This window comes from Asterias amurensis, chromosome 1 (genome assembly GCF_032118995.1).
Source record: "Asterias amurensis chromosome 1, ASM3211899v1".
NCBI lineage: Eukaryota > Metazoa > Echinodermata > Asteroidea > Forcipulatida > Asteriidae > Asterias > Asterias amurensis.
In genome coordinates, this window is record NC_092648.1 from 23056596 (window position 1) to 23074415 (window position 17820).

The 17820-nt window shown below is 38.6% G+C and overlaps 1 protein-coding gene across 1 annotated transcript in view; it reads right to left on the reverse strand.

The window, feature by feature from the left end:
• LOC139954279 (uncharacterized) overlaps window positions 1-17820 on the reverse strand; it is a 42145-nt gene that overhangs the window by 13717 nt on the left and 10608 nt on the right. The window contains exons 3-4 of the mRNA XM_071954016.1: window positions 12087-12402; window positions 202-428 (exon numbers count right to left, since the gene is read on the reverse strand). Coding sequence (XP_071810117.1) covers window positions 202-428; window positions 12087-12402 — 543 coding nt within the window. The remainder of the gene's footprint in view (window positions 1-201; window positions 429-12086; window positions 12403-17820) is intronic.

Below are 17820 nucleotides of genomic sequence, written 5' to 3' on the forward strand. Positions count from 1 at the left end.
ATGCAAGTTTCTGCTTGAAAAGAAAATGTGTTGGAACAGCATTGACCAATTGCTTAAAAATTTGTGCTTAGCAGAAATGAGCAGGATACCCGATTACAAATAGAACATGGACATGGTAGTTTGGCAGGTAACCTTATTCTGGTAAGCATAATTTTGCTGTGCTTAGCTACTTTTTGTGTTTAAAGAGCTCTGTGAAATTACCTGGGGTCTCAATGGTACCCAACATGATGAGCACAACTGCAACGATGACGAGTGCAACCAGGGCGAAGATAAACACGATGGTGCACGGGTGGCGAAGACATCTACTTGGATATTTGCGACAATTCCCCTTGGATGGTGGTTTGCTTTTCTGTTGAGAGCCACCCTTGGAGGTGGTGATTTTTTCAGTAGGGCCCTGGTAACGGTCGTAGACTGGGTTGACTTTTTTCCTGTGAAAATATGGGGCAAACCAAGAGAAAACTTGTTATTGTGACAGAAAAAAACCATGAAACAAAGGTCATTTTTCAAAAGCAATGACAATGGCATTTTTTATGGATGTTTGTCTGATTTCAGACAATAATGGTTAGGGAACTGTTTAAATATTTTCTTAAAGTGATTTAAATTCAGTAAATTTGATATTGTAGCAATACCAACCTTTAGCCTATACTGTCTTTTAACCATTGTGTATTTGTTGACTTTCTGTAGCTTTGTGTACAACAAGTTTTCTGACACGTTTTTTTTTAGCACTAGACTAATCTTCTCTAAATTGTTTTTTCAATATATTTTAGTGATTTATTTTGATGGATGTTAATTTGAAAAACACCCTTCCTTAAGCGCTTTTTTTTTAAATTTGATTTTCAATAAACCATTTCAATTCAAGAAAAACAAAAGAAAAAAGGAGTACCCGGTATACAACTTGAGGAAATGGAACCAGTTTTTAAAACAAAGTACTAAATGGATATGCACACTGTTTTTAAATAAAAGGCCTAGACTACAAATCTTGTCAGTTCCTCTGTGTTACTATCAAGTGCTGTTGCAACCCCAGTATTTGGTTGTTTTGGCTCCTTGTGTCTCGCCCATAAATTCTTCTGCATGTAACACAACAGACAAGAATGACAGAAGTGACCTAACCTCTAACCCCTGTAACCTTTCAAGTAATGCCAACTATACATAAATCATGAAAGGAAATGCAACAACTTGCACTGTAGAGTAATGCGTTCAGAATGTACAGCAAGAACAGCGTGTCATGGGGGAACTGAAGCTTCACAAGCTCAAAACTTGGCACTTCAAAGTTTACTTAAATGTTAGGCCTACCCTCTTAAAAGTAATGGACATTTGTACCAGGGATGAAGAATATTAATTTTTGGTTTTTACCCATACACACCAGTTCAATTACTTTCCAGAGCTCGGTGAACAAATATCACAGGCATATTACTCGGTGGGATTCAAACCCAAGACCTTTGCGCAATTCTAGAGCAGTTTCTTACCAACTAGACCACCGAGATTGCCCGGTCCGCTATTCCTCTCACTATATTACATGTAAATGTAAGTTGATTTGAAGAAAGATGTATTCACTTTTTGTGTTGTAAGAACTTTGAAAAATGGCCAAATATAAACAAATAATTAGGAATCTACTTTTACATTCTAATAACGTTGAAGACCTACAATGGTCATCATGTAGGATCACATGCCTTCAATGAAATAAAAACTAGTGTAGGAAATTACACTAACTCTGGGTCATCACGCCTTATAATTTTGCTTCCCCACTGTACAACTTGGCTACAAGCGTACCCCGAAGTTTAAAACGCTTTTTCATGTACCAAAAGGTTTGAAAATCCAGTGCCAGCCAGCACTCCAGATGAAAAAGTTAAAGAATCCTGATCCATTGTAATTATGTATGTCAAGGTGTTGAAGTGATTATTCCTTAATCATGAACATGTTTGGTACCATTACAATCCTTATGTAAATGCATTGTTGATAGCTATAAGAATGCCGCTCTATCACGTTGCGTTCCAGCGTTCACCATATTGGTATTCTAAGGACATTTTGCCTGTACCTTTTCTAGCTACATAGGCTTAGATTTTCTGTGAATTTACAGTGCTTTGGAAATAGAAATGGTCACAGCTAAATGTTTAATCCTTGTGAACATGTTTGGTACCATTCCAATCCTTATATGAATGCGTTGTTGTTATAGCTATAAGAATGCCTTTCTAAATACATGATATATAACCTTAGATTTTCAGTGAATTTTACAGTGCTTTGAAAATAGAAATGGTCACAGCTAAATGTTTAATCCTTATGAACATGTTTGGTACCATTCCAATCCTTATGTGAATGCGTTGTTGTTAGCTATAAGAATGCTGCCCTATCAAGTTTCGTTTCAATGTTTACCATGCAGCCATTCTACAGGAATTTGTTTTAAACCTTTCTAAATACATGATACATAAGCTTAGATTTTCAGTGAATTATTTACAATGCTTTGAAAATAGAAATGGTCACAGCTAAATGTTTATTCCTTATGAACATGTTTGGTACCATTCCAATCCTTATGTGGATGCGTTGTTGTTAGCTATAAGAATGCTGCCCTATCAAATTTCATTTCAATGTTTACCATGAAGGCATTCTACAGACAATTTTTCTAAACCTTTTTCTACTTCTAGCTTCATTGTAAGCATATATTTTCTGTGAATTTACAGTGCTTTAACAAACAGAAATGGCCACAGCTTAAAAATGTTTAGGCAAAAAAATGTTTGGTACCATTTAAATCCTTATGTGAATGCATTAATGTTAGCTACAATAAGAATGTCTAATGTAGTGTGCAAACCCCCAATGCAGACATAGTTAGTTGTGGCATTTTGAGGCACACAGACATTTACGAAGAGAGTTGCAGCTATATAGCACAAAATGCTTCAGTGAGAGTGGTAAACTAGAGAAGCTTGTCCACTGTTGAAAGAGATGAGATTCAACCAATAGTCAGTTTCTGCAGAGGCAGTCGTTGAAAGTGTGGCAAACAGGTTTGTTACAGTGCATCTGCTGAGGCATCTTGCCGTATCCACCTGTAGGAGGGTTATTGTGTACATCGTACTAAACAATCCAAACAGACAACTTCTTCCTTGTGTAAAAAGGACCATGAAAATGTGGCGTATAGGTTACTTCACCACTGTGTGCATAGCCTAATGGCGATTTTGAGGTATCTTGCAGTATCCACATGTAGGAGGGTTATTGTGTACATCTTCCTAAACAGTAATCCCACCAGACAACTTCTTCCTTGTGTAAAAAGGACCATGGTCAACCCTAAACACACACTTTGCATGATTTTCATTTCCTACCTTGTCTTCTGTATTTCAGACTTCACTGCGAATGTAGCGGGGAAAAAGAAAGTGGATGAGTAGGTTGGCTCTTCCATGATCACCATCACTGAACAGAAACAACACTCCAAAAAATTGATATTGTCTTGATGAATATCACATCAAAACAAAATGGCCTCTTTGAAGTCGAGTTGCCAGGCACTGGTTTCAGTGACGACCCACAGTTGAAACAATGACCATGAAGACACAGACAGACTACCTTTTCTTCCTCCCAAGGTGATCAGAGTCGGGAAATATTCATTACATAAAATACTTCGTACAAGAAGAAGCGGTCTTGAAAGAATTATTTTGTCAATCAAACCACCGACTGAATCCACTCACTAAAACAAACTACAAATCTTTCCGCAACAACCTGAAGAACACCGACAAGTGATTCCTCCTGATGATGTGGTCTTCAACTCTAAACATCAAATGAGCTGACAGACTGGCAAGTTCATCAGGTTTCTCCTCTGTTGAAGGGGGGGGGGGGGGGGGGCGACTGAACTGACTGGCATGCCAGTTCACCAGAGTGTTGATAATTGGGACAAGGTCCTTTTAATCTAAATCTCCCGTGAGGGTTAATATTAAAAAACCCAAAGAAGGGCAGCAAACACCTCCAGGCCGGCCCTATTGGAACAACCCACTACCTGAAACTTGTCCCCTCACTCCCTCTCTCACTGATAAGCCGTCTGGGCCGAGGGTGTGAGTTATTGGTTCATGGCTGTTCAGACCTCCCTTCAAAGGTTTCAATCAAGGCTTTTGTTTTTCACTTTTAAAGTTTCTCACACATTAAAAGTTATTCACGCTTCAGTGCCCTTCAATCGTCCAACCACAGAAAAGAGCAACTGGTCATTAATCCCTGGTGTAACATTAAAGAATTAAACACGGACCAGTGGCACAAAACTGCAGAAGTTATTTGTTTGTTTGTTTACAAGTTCTCTCATGTGAAGTGTACATAATTCAGGATAGGTGACTTTGTGACTTTTTTGAGAGTGTGACTTTTTTGTTATTTGTAAAATCAAAGCCTGTTAAGTCTCTGTAGATACCAAGTAAAATTTTCACTAATTTGTAATGTTTAATAAGTACTCCCTGAATACTGATAAAATCACAATGATGGTTAAAACCTCTTTCAAAATCTTTCTTCCTGCGTAAAAAAGAAAAGAAAAGAGTTTTAGATACAATCTCTGGTGGGTCATTAATCACTTTTGAAACAATAACATGTCCAAAGAAAAAGCTTTTTAAACAAACAAACGAAAAAATACTCCCCCAAAAACAAACCAAGAAACAAGAAATACAAGGTACGTTGATAATATTCCCATGGGAATATACTAAAATTCGGTGACCCTGTTTGATTATTCAGGTCGTCAGTAAATTCTGATCAGCTTTTTTATTTACTTTCTCTTCAGACCAAACCTTGTGGAACAAATACACAACACAAACATACACATTGTAATCCCTTCCGCCTAACACAAATATGTTAATTTTTAAAAAGTTTAGCCTTGACTCACAAATCACAAACAAAACAAGTACACACAATTATCACACTGGTGATATCAATTCTAAACATTGTAATCTTATGTTATGAATGACTAACTTCTGGGGTTTGGGTACAAGTTTGAAAATATCCTGATGATAAACTCACGCGCTTTCACACTGTATCTCTAATCCCTGTGGAATACAGCCCTGGGAAAGCCCAGCAGTTTTCTACCCCCACGGTTTCCCCTGACGCACTTTCACACTGTCCCAGCCTTGGTTCCTACATGGTTCCAGCCCTGTATGCTTTGTTTTTGAAATGGCAAGGGCACCAGGGTATTTTCTCCTTGGTAAAGCGCACCCTATGAGGAAATTCTAAACTGCTACCAGAGGTACTTCAAGGGCAAGAAGGCAATGACATGGGGGCATGGAGGCAATCGCCTTTGTTGCCTCCGTGAAGTATCAGGTTTGTGGTTCCAATCCTTGTTGACTTAAAAAAACTTCAAAATTATCAGATCCATTCTGTGCTCACATTGCACCGCACTAAATCAGCCCTTTTTTGCAACAAGTGTAAACATGGTCCTTTCTCTATGGTGCAATTAAACCCACGACCATCCTCCCTAGAAGTCGGGTCGGGACCCACCTCCCGAGGAGGGTTTCTTTCAACGGGTCGAACACTCTACACGGGTCAACGCAATGTTGAAATGTTGTAATGTGAAAAGGTCGGTCAAACCAAGCTAACACAGGTCGGACCTGTGTCTAACTTAATTTTTCCCAACATACATTTTTGTTCATACCTTAAAGCCATTGGACCCTTTTGGTACAGAAAAAAAAAAAGGGTTTACAGAAAGTAATGGTGAAAGACTTCTCTTGAAATATAGTCCATGAAATGCTTTACTTTTTGAGAAAACGGTAAAACAATATAAATTCTCGTTAGCGAGAATTACGGATTTATTTTAAACACATGTCATGACACGGCGAAACGCGCGGAAACAAGAGTGGGTTTTCCCGTTATTTTCTCCCGACTCCGATGACCAATTGAGCCTAAATTTTCACAGGTTTGTTGTTTTATATATAAGTTGTGATACACGAAGTGTGGGACTTGGACAATACCGTTTACCGAAAGTGTATAATGGCTTTAAACAGGCCATGAAGGTAGGAAATAACAAGGTAGGAAATAACAAAGTAGAAAAAAAAATATATTTCAAGTGAGAGTGCTTTTTGATGCTTTTAAGTGTGCCACCATTAGGATCCACTGATACCTCACTGGTAAAGGGTTCCAATGAAGGCTCAAATGTCCCAATTGGGACAATTTGGGTGGCAATGACCCTTTTGACCTCCCTACCCCAATGGTCCCAGAAAGGTGTCCAGCTCTGGGCACAGTACCCTTACAACATGAAGGGAAGACTCTGCTTTATTAAGTGTGCCTCCATTAGGATCCACTGATACCTCACTGGTAAAAGGGTTCCATCAAATGTCCCAATGGAATAATTTGGAAGGCAATTACCCTTTTGACCCCCCTACCCTCATGGTCCCAGAGAGGTGTGTCTAGGTCTGGGCACAGTACCCTTACAACATGAAGGGAAGACCCTGCTTTATTAAGTGTGCCTCCATAGGATCCACTGATACCTCACTGGTTAACTAAAAGGGTACCATCAAATGTCCCAATTGGGATAATTTGGGTGGCAATGACCCTTTTGACCCCCCTACCCTCATGGTCACAGAGAGGTGTGTCTGGGTCTGGGCACAGTACCCTTACAACATGAAGGGTTGATGTACGTGTCGCCTTGACCCCTTCCTTGGAGTAGATTCTTATCTAAAGCCCCAATGTTGTCTTTTCATCTTTTTCCCAGCGATAAGTGAACCATATTTGAATTGATGATAGAGTTGGCTGCTTTTGACCGGTGCCCAACTCAAAGGTTTCATTGACGGCCGGTCAATTGGTCAATTAGTCAAATCTGTCAACAACTACAGATTTCAATTTGTTTCTAGTTGAACTTATTTAAGGTTCAATAAATCACGGTTCCAGCCTTTTCAACAAAATAATAAAATCACAAGTTGTAAGACATTGCAATCTTTTCTTGGCATTCAAGCAGGAAGCATAGGCCTACTCTTAAGTAATTTTAGAGCAGCAATGTCCAATCCCTTAAATATTTAGACCAGCATTTTATGAATCTGCAAAGTTAACATTCATAGATTCAGTTTAGAAAATAATACTTGCATTTATACTTGCTTGAATGTTCTTTTTTTGGGGGGGGGGGAGCGGGTGCATAACAATTGCATTAAAAAACAATTCAAGACTCATGGACTCATCTGAAGAATGCCACTAATACTGTCCAAGTTCAGTGTACTGTACTTTCCATTTTAACTCAATTTGACCATGATTCATATTTTAATGTTTTAAACTGTAATCCAAAATTCTTAGAAATTAGAGGCAGATATATCATTACAGTGCTAGTCCTCCCCCAAAATCTGTGACCCTGGCCTTTCAGTAGATTGCTTTTCCTTATGGGATACACACAGGTCACGTTTCTTCAGTCTGACGATGTTAAACACTGCAATTATTGACAAACTAAAGGTGTATTGCAACCAATTCAATTGTTTTCATATCTGCATATTGCATTTTGTAAACAAAGTAAATCGTTTTGCAAGCAAGTCATCAGAGTTTCCGTCAAAGTTTTAAACCAAATAGTTTCAAGGTGACCGAGAAAATTTCAAAGCCAACTGTTTGTTGACAAATAACCTCTGTAAAAAACAAAAAAAACAATGCAAAGTCACAAACTAAACATTACTTTCATCACGATATTCAAAACTATTTTTGGCGAAAGTGTAAAGAGATTGATGTAGGTGTTGGGTAATTATGGTCAAACAAACAGCATTACAGACACGACCCATTCACGCTCACTGATCTCGTCTATCTGTTACTTCCTCTTCACCATGGTTACGAAACAATCAGCTATTCCAAGTATTTTCTCTTTATCCAGTCTTTACTCACATCGATCTTGCATCAGTGATCAATAACTTTATTTAGGTTTCCACGCAACAGAACGAGTTCGCATACATTTACGTAGTCTGTCACACTATATAGTCTGCCAGATGGCATAATTTGCTCAATGACCGATTCCTTGGATGCATAATGTGACCGAGTTTACCAAGCCTGAAACTTCACAGAGGCAATGAATTAAGGCAAATGCCTCCATGCCCTTTGGTCATTGCATTGGTGCCCTTTAATGCTCCAGTAGAAATGTACAATTTCCTCATAAGTTGTCCTTCACTAGGGAGAAAATGCCTTGGTGCCCTTGCCCTTTCAAAAAGGAAGCATACAGGCTTGGTTTCAATGAATTTCAAATACACTGAACATAATATATCAAATGTATGTTTGTTTTCCCCTCATACCATTTTACAAAATGGCAGGAAAACATAAACATTCTAATAATTTCCAGGTATCAAATCAGATTTCAAGTAACAATAAACTGGGGGGGGGTCATTGTTCTGACATTTAAAGCACTGTACAGAGTACACAGGCTTCTAGAACACATTTAATCAATGTATTGAAACTTGACTAAGTCTTTTGATTCTACAAAGTCTGGTGTTTTTTATCTTCTGATCTGAATACAATCAGAGCATGTGATCAACAAGGTTGGTGTGGATCTCAAGTGTTTGTGACAGTAGTCTGACATTGTGCCAGCAGCACACATTATGGACCTCCTATTCCAACTGGACCCTCCCGTTCCAACTGCTGCCATGAGTACAATCTTGATAACCATAACCCTACATGTACATTAAAAACTTACAAGTTTAAAGCAATAGATACCGTTTCACACATGGTACACTTTGACTTGAACTAACTTCGTTTGCACAATATTGCTTAACAAACCTGCTTAGCTAACGTAATTTAGATCTGGGGAATCACCCACAAGTAGTATGTAGAGTGATGTTATTCCAGCTCTATCTTCACATCATTTTGGGATGGTAATCTGCTTCTGCTAAGCAAAATATGTCGATGCTTAATAAATATGTGCCCTTGACATCTCATGGAAATACTCAAGATTCTCACTTCAACTTGTGCTTAGCCATTTTACAATTCACTAAAAGTCTATAAGTTCATTGCACGCCAGCAATTAAGTTTGTTTTCCAGGGATCATGTGTAGGCTATGTAACTTGAAAGAACAACATGTACGTAGGACACAACATGTTTGACAAAACCATAAAAACAACATTTCTTTCCTGAATGCTTTCATTTTATCATTTGAAGAGAAAAAACTGACATCAAACCACATAAATTTCCAACCTTGATTCCTCGCCATCTAAAGTAATAACTGACAATTTCACAATCCATTATTTTCATTTAAACTTCCCAGCAATCATTTCAAGAATGACATACAATAATAGACATTTCCAAATAAGGACAACAATGGAGCATCTCTGTTAACCTAAATCTTAATCTTACAAACACAAACCACAAGAAATTCTTGAAGATTACAATTTTGGAAAGGCCAAGCATCATCAATCCATCTTGACAGGGGGGTGGTACACAAGACCTGACAGCTCCCATCTTATAACCAATTATCTGGACTGTAATAGAGACACCAATGGGCCCATGGCCAGAAGTTCAGAAGCTTTTCCTTCCACACCAATCAGCATGAACGGTATATGCAAAATAGCCACATAAAGCATGTAACTGTGCTAAACTATTAGAAAACACTGCACCAGGTAACTTGAGGGTAGTTTTAAAGGCACCAGACTAGTAGTTTCACTTGGTGTATCCCAACATATGCATAAAATAACAAACCTGTGAAAATTGCTCAATTGGTCATCCAAGGTACAAGAAATAATGACAGAAAAACACCCTTGTTGCACAAATGTGTGTGCTTTCAGATGCCTTTCTCAAACTCAATTATTTTAGTGAGAATAAAAAAGACCGCGTTCTCAGAAACTACGCTTCTTCAGAATGTTTTCTCACAATGTTTTATAGTTAAACCATCAACAGCTCTTCATTGGTCGTTACCAAGTAAGTTATGATGCTATATATTTTGAGTAATTATGAAATGTGTCCAGTGCCTTTAATGTAGGCTATTCAAAAGCACTGCACTGACAGACCCCATGCATTTAGCTAAAGTTTATACCCTATGAATTTGGAATTGGTCCAATTTAGCCTTCGTCCACCTGCTTTGCATTAAACTATAATATAATGACCTTGCTGTTGAGCAATGAGTGTGATTGTTGTGATGCATTTATAGTTGATTACTAAGTTCCATAATCAATATACAGTACACCTGCAATGGTATTTCCAGAACTACATGTACATACATACGTGTACAACATCAGAGCAGCCTGTAGCTTACACCTGTCTACGACAATTGGCGCCTTTTGGGACTATAAAGTTGTGATGTGTTATAATGCTATAACTCATGGCTAAATAAATAAACACACATAGCGCTATATGTGTGAAGGGTTGCAAGTCTGTGTTGGTTGGAAGATTGGCTCGTGGACAGCAAAAGTACCAAAATAAAATAAAAAACTAACTTCAGACAACTTGGTTTTGCATCTAGGTTTATCATGGTACACATGTACAGTGTAATAGCTAGGCAAGTCCAAAACAGCCCCTCACTGCGGTCAATGAAGACCTTTCATCATTGGCTGGGAGTTGTGCGCCGCACAAACACACTTCAAATTGTTGGACCCTCAGCAATGGCGGCATGCAATGGGTGTATGGTTTACATTTACAAAACACTTTGTCAACATCATGTGGAAAATGGAATGTGAAATTGCACACAATGCAAAAGTGTGTAGTATGCATTAATTGGCCACATTGAGCAGAAATGAATAAGTTGTGTGTTGTGATATTGAACTCTACATGTAAGTTTAGTTACTCATTTGATTGTCTGGCAAATGAAAACATGTAATAAGTTAACAATAAATGTAATCTTAAATAACAACAAAACACACCCACAAGCACAATAAAGAATGAACCATTATATTGAAATCCTATGCTCCAAGGGATATTGAAGTCAGATCTACTGGAGTACATTCCCTTAAACATCAAGAAAATGTTCCCTTTCAGAAATCCACGATCAGGCCACTTATCATAAGAACACCCCAGTAACAATAGCTTGTTAACAGATAGCATGAAAAAGCACTCTTAGGGAACGGATATTGAAACCTGATCTACGGAGAGTACATTCCAAACATCAAGAAAATGTTTTCTTCCAGAAACCTCCAGATCAGGCCACTTATCATAAGATGTGATAACATCTAAGTAACAATAGCCTGTTGCATGAAAATCAAGCACTCCAAAGGAAGTCTACCGAGTTGCATTTCAACACAATCAGCCCACCCCTATTTCCTCAGAGCTGCGCCCAGACTGGATTTTAAACATCATAACACAACAGGGTGATTAGCATACAAAGCTTAAACTTCAAGCAAACTTTTCTACCAGTACAGCTTTGCCCTTCAGAACACCTTTGCACTGGTGTAAACTTTCCCATTTGCTCAGTGTGGAGAGAAATATTGGGAAACTCTCCAAGTGTATTGGGGGTGGGGGGGGGGGGGGGGACTTGAATAAGCTGAATTCAAAACACATTTACGAGGGAGTCTTTACCCCACTGCCATGTCACGTTTATTTCAAACTTGCTGCAATGATTTACTAGGGTTAACTGAAGGGGTGGATTTCACAAAGAGTTAGGACTAGTCCTAGGAGTTATCAAAAACGTATAGCTAGTCCTAAGTTAGGATGAGTCACTTGTCCTTACTCAAGATAAGACTAGTCTTAACTCTTTGTGAAATCGACCCCCTTGGTACTATGGAGTTATTGTTTTCTTAATTCGCAGCAGTGAGTTTTCCTAGAATAGACTTTTGTCATTGTTGTTCCTTTCGCCATTCCATTCAAATGCACAAAATACGACAACGTAGAGAGAAAAGGGAGTTTGTTTAAATGGAATGTCAACACAAAATACTGCTCGGTACCCAAACTGCTTGACAAAACAGCCCATTCCCATAACAGTGGTCTGCTGGCCAGAGTTAGAACTCATGAGGACTAGTGAAATGACATACAATGTACCCTGCAGTATATTTCCTTCGGTTACACACCTATGTTTCAATATCTCCATGTTCGACATCCCTATTTAATATTCCAACACACGTAGTGATTTTTTCAAAATTCCTAACTCTCACCCTAACATGTAAACTACAGGGGTTGTCTGAACATAAGGGTGTTGGAATTTAGTGCACTCAGATGTCACCATTAAAATTTTTTGATTTGTCTGTGTTCCTTTATTAAATACCTACCTCGGTCTCTTCTCATTTGGCTCTGTGATAGTCAGCCTTGCGGTAGATGATATAGAGTGGACCGGTGGGTTGTAGTACTGGTCCACCTCGGTGTGCGATTCCTGCCTCTGTAAATCTTTCCCTTCCTCCAGGCTGATGTGATCTGTGCTGGTCTCCATCGTTCCTTGTATGGGAAGTTCCTCATATTGAGGGAAATGATGGGGATTGGAACCTGGCACCGTCCCATTGCTGAAGTTAACTCTGTCCTCCATGGTGTAGCTAGGAGGCTGAGGGTACGCAAAGTTTTGTGATGTGTTCATGGGAACACTTGGCACACCTGAGGAGAAAAAGTGAAGACATTAGCAAGCTGCAAACAACAAGATTAAGATGGTTTTTGTTGCTGATGGGTAAAACTTAAAAAATTAAGTAAATTTGACAATTTCTGTATACAGATTTTTCACAATATAAAACTTGGAGAGCTAGAGAAGGAAAGTCAACACCAACATACCAACACCTACCAGAACCATGTAATAATAAAAGTGCAGTAATAAACACTTCACATGTACAATAGATACTATAGGAGTTACTTTGATCCTGTTCAGTAAACACAACTTTGGAGTTTGTGAAGGCCGACTGGATCCATACAAGTCCTTGAAGTGACGTTTGCAAATTGTCTATTGAATTATATAAATACATCTGGCCTGATGTGGTTATGAGAAATCATATTGTTCATTGAATATTGTACAATGGCTGTGAGATGATTCCAGGATGCAATGCAAATATGGGCACTGTTCAAAACCATTCAATGTACGGTCACTGTAAAAACCATTCACTGTCATCATATACATGTACAGTAAAAAGTTACCAACACCTCAGTTACATGTAATATAAACTCAATCGAACAGGTACAGCACATGTACATGTACCTTTCAAGAAAACATGGTACATGATACATGCTGTAGATCTAAAGCATTGCACCAACATTCACTTGTTGTACACCATGGTTTATATGTAGCGTCAGGCGCACATACTTAACATATTTATTACACCATACATCGCCCAATTTCATGGCACTGCTTAATAGCAATTTGACAAAAAAACATGTACACAAATATCGCCCTGTAAACATAGTAAAACGTTTGTGATTTTGTGGTATTTATTGTAAGCGCAGAATGCTGTGGAAAGCAGAACAATAAAATGGGGCAAAGGTCCTATACAAACATGCAAGGCTTCAAAAGTTTGAAACAGGAATATCGCAGGCCTGGACTAGAGGTGGGAAGCCCATTTTCAGTTTGCAAAGGGCAATTCTTAATATCTATGGGGAATTGTTTGAAGGGGAACCAAAGGCAAGACCAGGGGGCAACAGAGGTCATGGCCTCGGTGGCCTCTGTAAATTGCCAGGCCTGGCATTGATATAATGACCTTTCAAAAAAAATGGAAGGAAAACCATGTTGATCAGCATGGGGGATGGGGAACCTACATACAATAATAATATAATAATATCGAAGTCTTATATAGCGCACGTATCTACCAAACAAGGTACTCAAGGCGCTGAATATATACAAACTTTCAGAAAGATAGGTTATTGCAGTGATGAATTGTGAGACCCAATTATTTAGCACCTTATAAGGGTTTACAAGGTGCTACGGCGCATTAAGCAGCCACAACCAGGAACACCGGGGCGAACCTCTTCTCTTTTCGATAAGTGCACTGGGTTCTTTTACATGCGTTACACAACACATGGGACCAATGGCTTTACGTCCCATCCGAAGGACGAAGCAATGGTTAAGTGTCTTGCTCAAGGACACAGTGTCACGGCTGGGGATTCGAACCCACACTCTGCTGATCAGAAACACCAGAGTTTGAATTCGGTGCTCTTAACCGCTTGGCCACGACACTTCCACATGGTACAGACTGAAGGCTATTTTAAGCCTAGTTGAATTTCTGAGAGCAATTTCATTCTCTCCTCAGAAGACAAATCAAATTAAGAATGATATCATTGCTGTTTTAATTAAATTAACTGATGTATGAAAGATCATGAAGAGCTGCAAATATAGTTTTTTGTACAAGCCCAATTTGATAAAAGGTGTAGTTCACTACATAGCTTTGGTAATTTTGTGCTTTGTTCAACTCACAAATTCAAAATGTTCAAGATCTAAAAGTTCATTTCTGGCATCAATTTAAGAAGAATTTGATGACCAACAGATTTGCTGCGTACCAATCAAGTCCAAATTCTAATCACAAGATTCAGTCCTAAAGGATCCCCACGGGTCTTCCTCAAACGTCTCATACATAAATTCACAGATGAACGATGCAAAGACCAACAATCAGAAATACAGAGAGGTAGATTGATTGTAGATTCAGCTTTGGATATTATATTCTCAATGCTCTTATTAGAGCTAAGCAAAAAAAGAAGACAATGAAGAAATTTCAGTTTAAGATGTGGGAGGAAAATCTTATACAGAATTTTATTCAAGAGAAAACCCACGCAGTCAAGTAGGGACTGAAAACCCAATCCACAGAGTGTCCCAAGTGGGATTCGAAAAACCCACGCAGTCATGTAGGTACTGAAAATCCAATCCACAGAGTGTCCCAAGTGGGATTCGAACCTGGGTCCCTGAGCCGGAAGGCAAGGTAAGACACCACTACAAAACGCAAGATGCAGTAGAGTAATGAAGTAAGAGGACTGACACGGTAAGGAATATCACTAAGGCTACGGAAGCCATTGCCTCACCCCTCTCTAGGCGCATAAATGTTGCCATTAACATTTTTTCCACAAATGAGAGGGTGCCCTTTTCTTAGGAAAGTGGTCTTGCGTAGGCAGTGTGATGGAAATTTGGACACGAACTGTGGTGTAGGTGTATTACCTAAACTAGCGGGACTACATTTTTAAACAGATTTATTACGTAACAAAAAATTGTATAATGAATTTATATGTGTGGATTAGTTAGAAATTGTTTTCATCAGGCTCTCTCTTGCACTAACTTCATAAAGTTATGTAGTAATTGGGGCATAATGACTTGTTGTTTCCTGGTTATTTGTGACTTGTCATTTTTAAAGAGATGACACATCACTTTTTTTTGCAACAGTACATGTATGTCATTTTTATAGTTTAGATAGACAATTCATATTCCACAGTACAAAAACAAGGCACACTCTCATATAAAAACACTGCTAAGCACAACCAAATTATGCTTACAAGAATATGGTTACCATTCAAGAAAATACATAATACACAGACCATCTATGACTGGTATCCTGCTCATTTCTGTTCAGCAGAACATTTTAAAGTAATATTTTCTGCTTTTAAAAGCAGTTGTTATAATACTGATGGGAAGGAACTACATGGGAAAGCTTCATTAAAGTCAATACATGTTTATTTTTATTTCGGGAGGGAAAATGGGTTCAATATCTGGAGGAAGTTTTTTCTTCAATGTAATAAATTGCAGATGAAACAAATTCTGCCACTAGAAAAACAGGGAAGCTCTCTGATTTAAAAACACTCAAGCTATTTGTTCTTTTGGTTGGCATCATGACCAATCATGTAAAATACCATGTTGGTACAATCCCAAGCCAAACTATTTTACATGTAGTTCAAGCCAATATTTTTCTTCCTCATGGTCAAAAGTCCCCACATGATGTATAGAGAACGAATTAACAACAAACCAAGACCCCCAAATCAGTCCTTCAAATTTTGAAAATTAATTAATTGGCTTGATTATAAACACACAACTTGTTCATGTCAAAAATTAGTGGACACATTCTAGAAATGAGGCAAAGCCAAAAGGGCAAAGTGGAAGTTGTTCTTTAAGCCCCTGGGCTAACATCCCGCACCATCTCATTGAAAGATGCATGCATGCTGACGTAAACGGCTACGTGTATGGTGTGATGCCGTCGCAGCTCAGTTGTTTACATTACCGAGACGGCGGGAATCTGACAGAGCCCTCCGATTGGTCGCCTTCACCACGACTGTGTACGACACAGAAATCTAGTCACCCATGCATTATGCATTGACGGGTTCGTGAGACAGCTCATTTCCTATTCTACAAACTAGGAAATACTATGCACTGCATACAGCATGTGTTATTAACAGGCTGCTCAATGCATTAAATATGACGGCTGGCACAAACTATGAATATCATTCACAGTTTTTATTGTACATAATCCCTTCTTTATTGGCATTTTGTCAGTCTCAAGTGGTAATGCATTATATAATTAACATTGCAGACTTGTTAAATCCGATTCACATGAGAGAACATTCAGCAGTACAAATTTGTAGCGATGCCCTATAAATGTCACTCTATGACATCATTAGATACAATTACTGAAAGATGTGGGAGTATAATGTTCATGAAATTTTTAAAAAGAGTGGGAGGAATGAAGGATTGCCTGTCAGAAGAGATTAATATAAAATTAAATAAATAATTCATGGCAAAATAACAAATTCAGATACTGTTCAAAGTTGGAACAGAAAACTGACTTTGGTGTTCTTGAGGGAACAATTCTAATAAAAAAGATCACATTTTGTCAGAGGTAATGATTTGTTTGACTGTTTGACATTAGTTTGCAATGGATTCAATATAATTTATGTCAATATAACAAAACTGTTAAAAGTTGGAACAGAAAACGGACTTTAGTGTTCGTCGGAGGCCATGTATTTTGTAATTTGTGTCAATGAACTCAGCAATGAGTAAAAAGAAGACAGCGAAAAAGCATCTCTGCGTGTTTCCTCGATGACTCTTATCCAAAAGCATGTGTGTACATTCGGTCAACAGTCTTGGCCTGTGCTGAATCATGAGGCCCCACTTAGCATAAGATGCGTTACTACAGCACCCAGTCATCAGACTGCCTATGATCCTCTCTCTAAGTAAGCAGTTAGTAAGCTCTGAATAACACATGATGTCATCACATGCTTGAGAATCCCTGGATGTGATGATACACTGCCCAGGGTTGTTGTTGTCAAGTCAAGATGTGTCCTTGAGATTCTGGGGTCAGATTTCACAAAGAGTTAAGACTAGTCTTATCTTGAGTTAGGAGGAGTTACTCTTCCCATAGAGGAAGGATGCTCTTCCTAACTTAGGACTAGCCATATGTTTTTGATATCTCCTAGGAACTTAGGACTAGTCCTAACTTAGGACTAGTCCTAACTCTTTGTGAAATCCACCCCTGGATCCCTATTTCATGCAGTCAGTTTACAAGAATAGTAAACCTAGGACATCATACTGACCCTTATCATGATGTGCAACACTTGACACGCACATTTGTCTGCCATTTTGGGAGCCAAAGTGTACACAGAGGAATCGATTCCCAAAATGGCGGAAATATTGGGCGCATTAAGTATCGGGTTTAAGGTCCACACCGGTTTATGACATTGATAAAAAGACCATTGATTGTAGTTTTATTGTAATGACTGTAGAGGCAAGGGAGGCAACATGGCCTACGTGACATTGGCCATTGTCATGGTGCATTTTTATTTAAAAAAAATTCCAGTACAATTTGAAAATTCCTTCATTTATGTGTGCAATGTGTGCAATGTTGACTTTTTTGAATAATATCACAGGGAAATATGGGAAAAAGTCAATTTGGTACATTATCTTCTCTTTGACCAGAGCTTGTTTGAGCAGAAGCATGTCAAAATCCTGTTTGCGGCTGCTGCTATGAGCATTTGGATCTTGTAGCCGCAGCCACTACGATCTGTAAAGGGACCTGGCAGTGAATTGTTTCTCAAAGTGCTTTAAATACTATCAAAAATTGT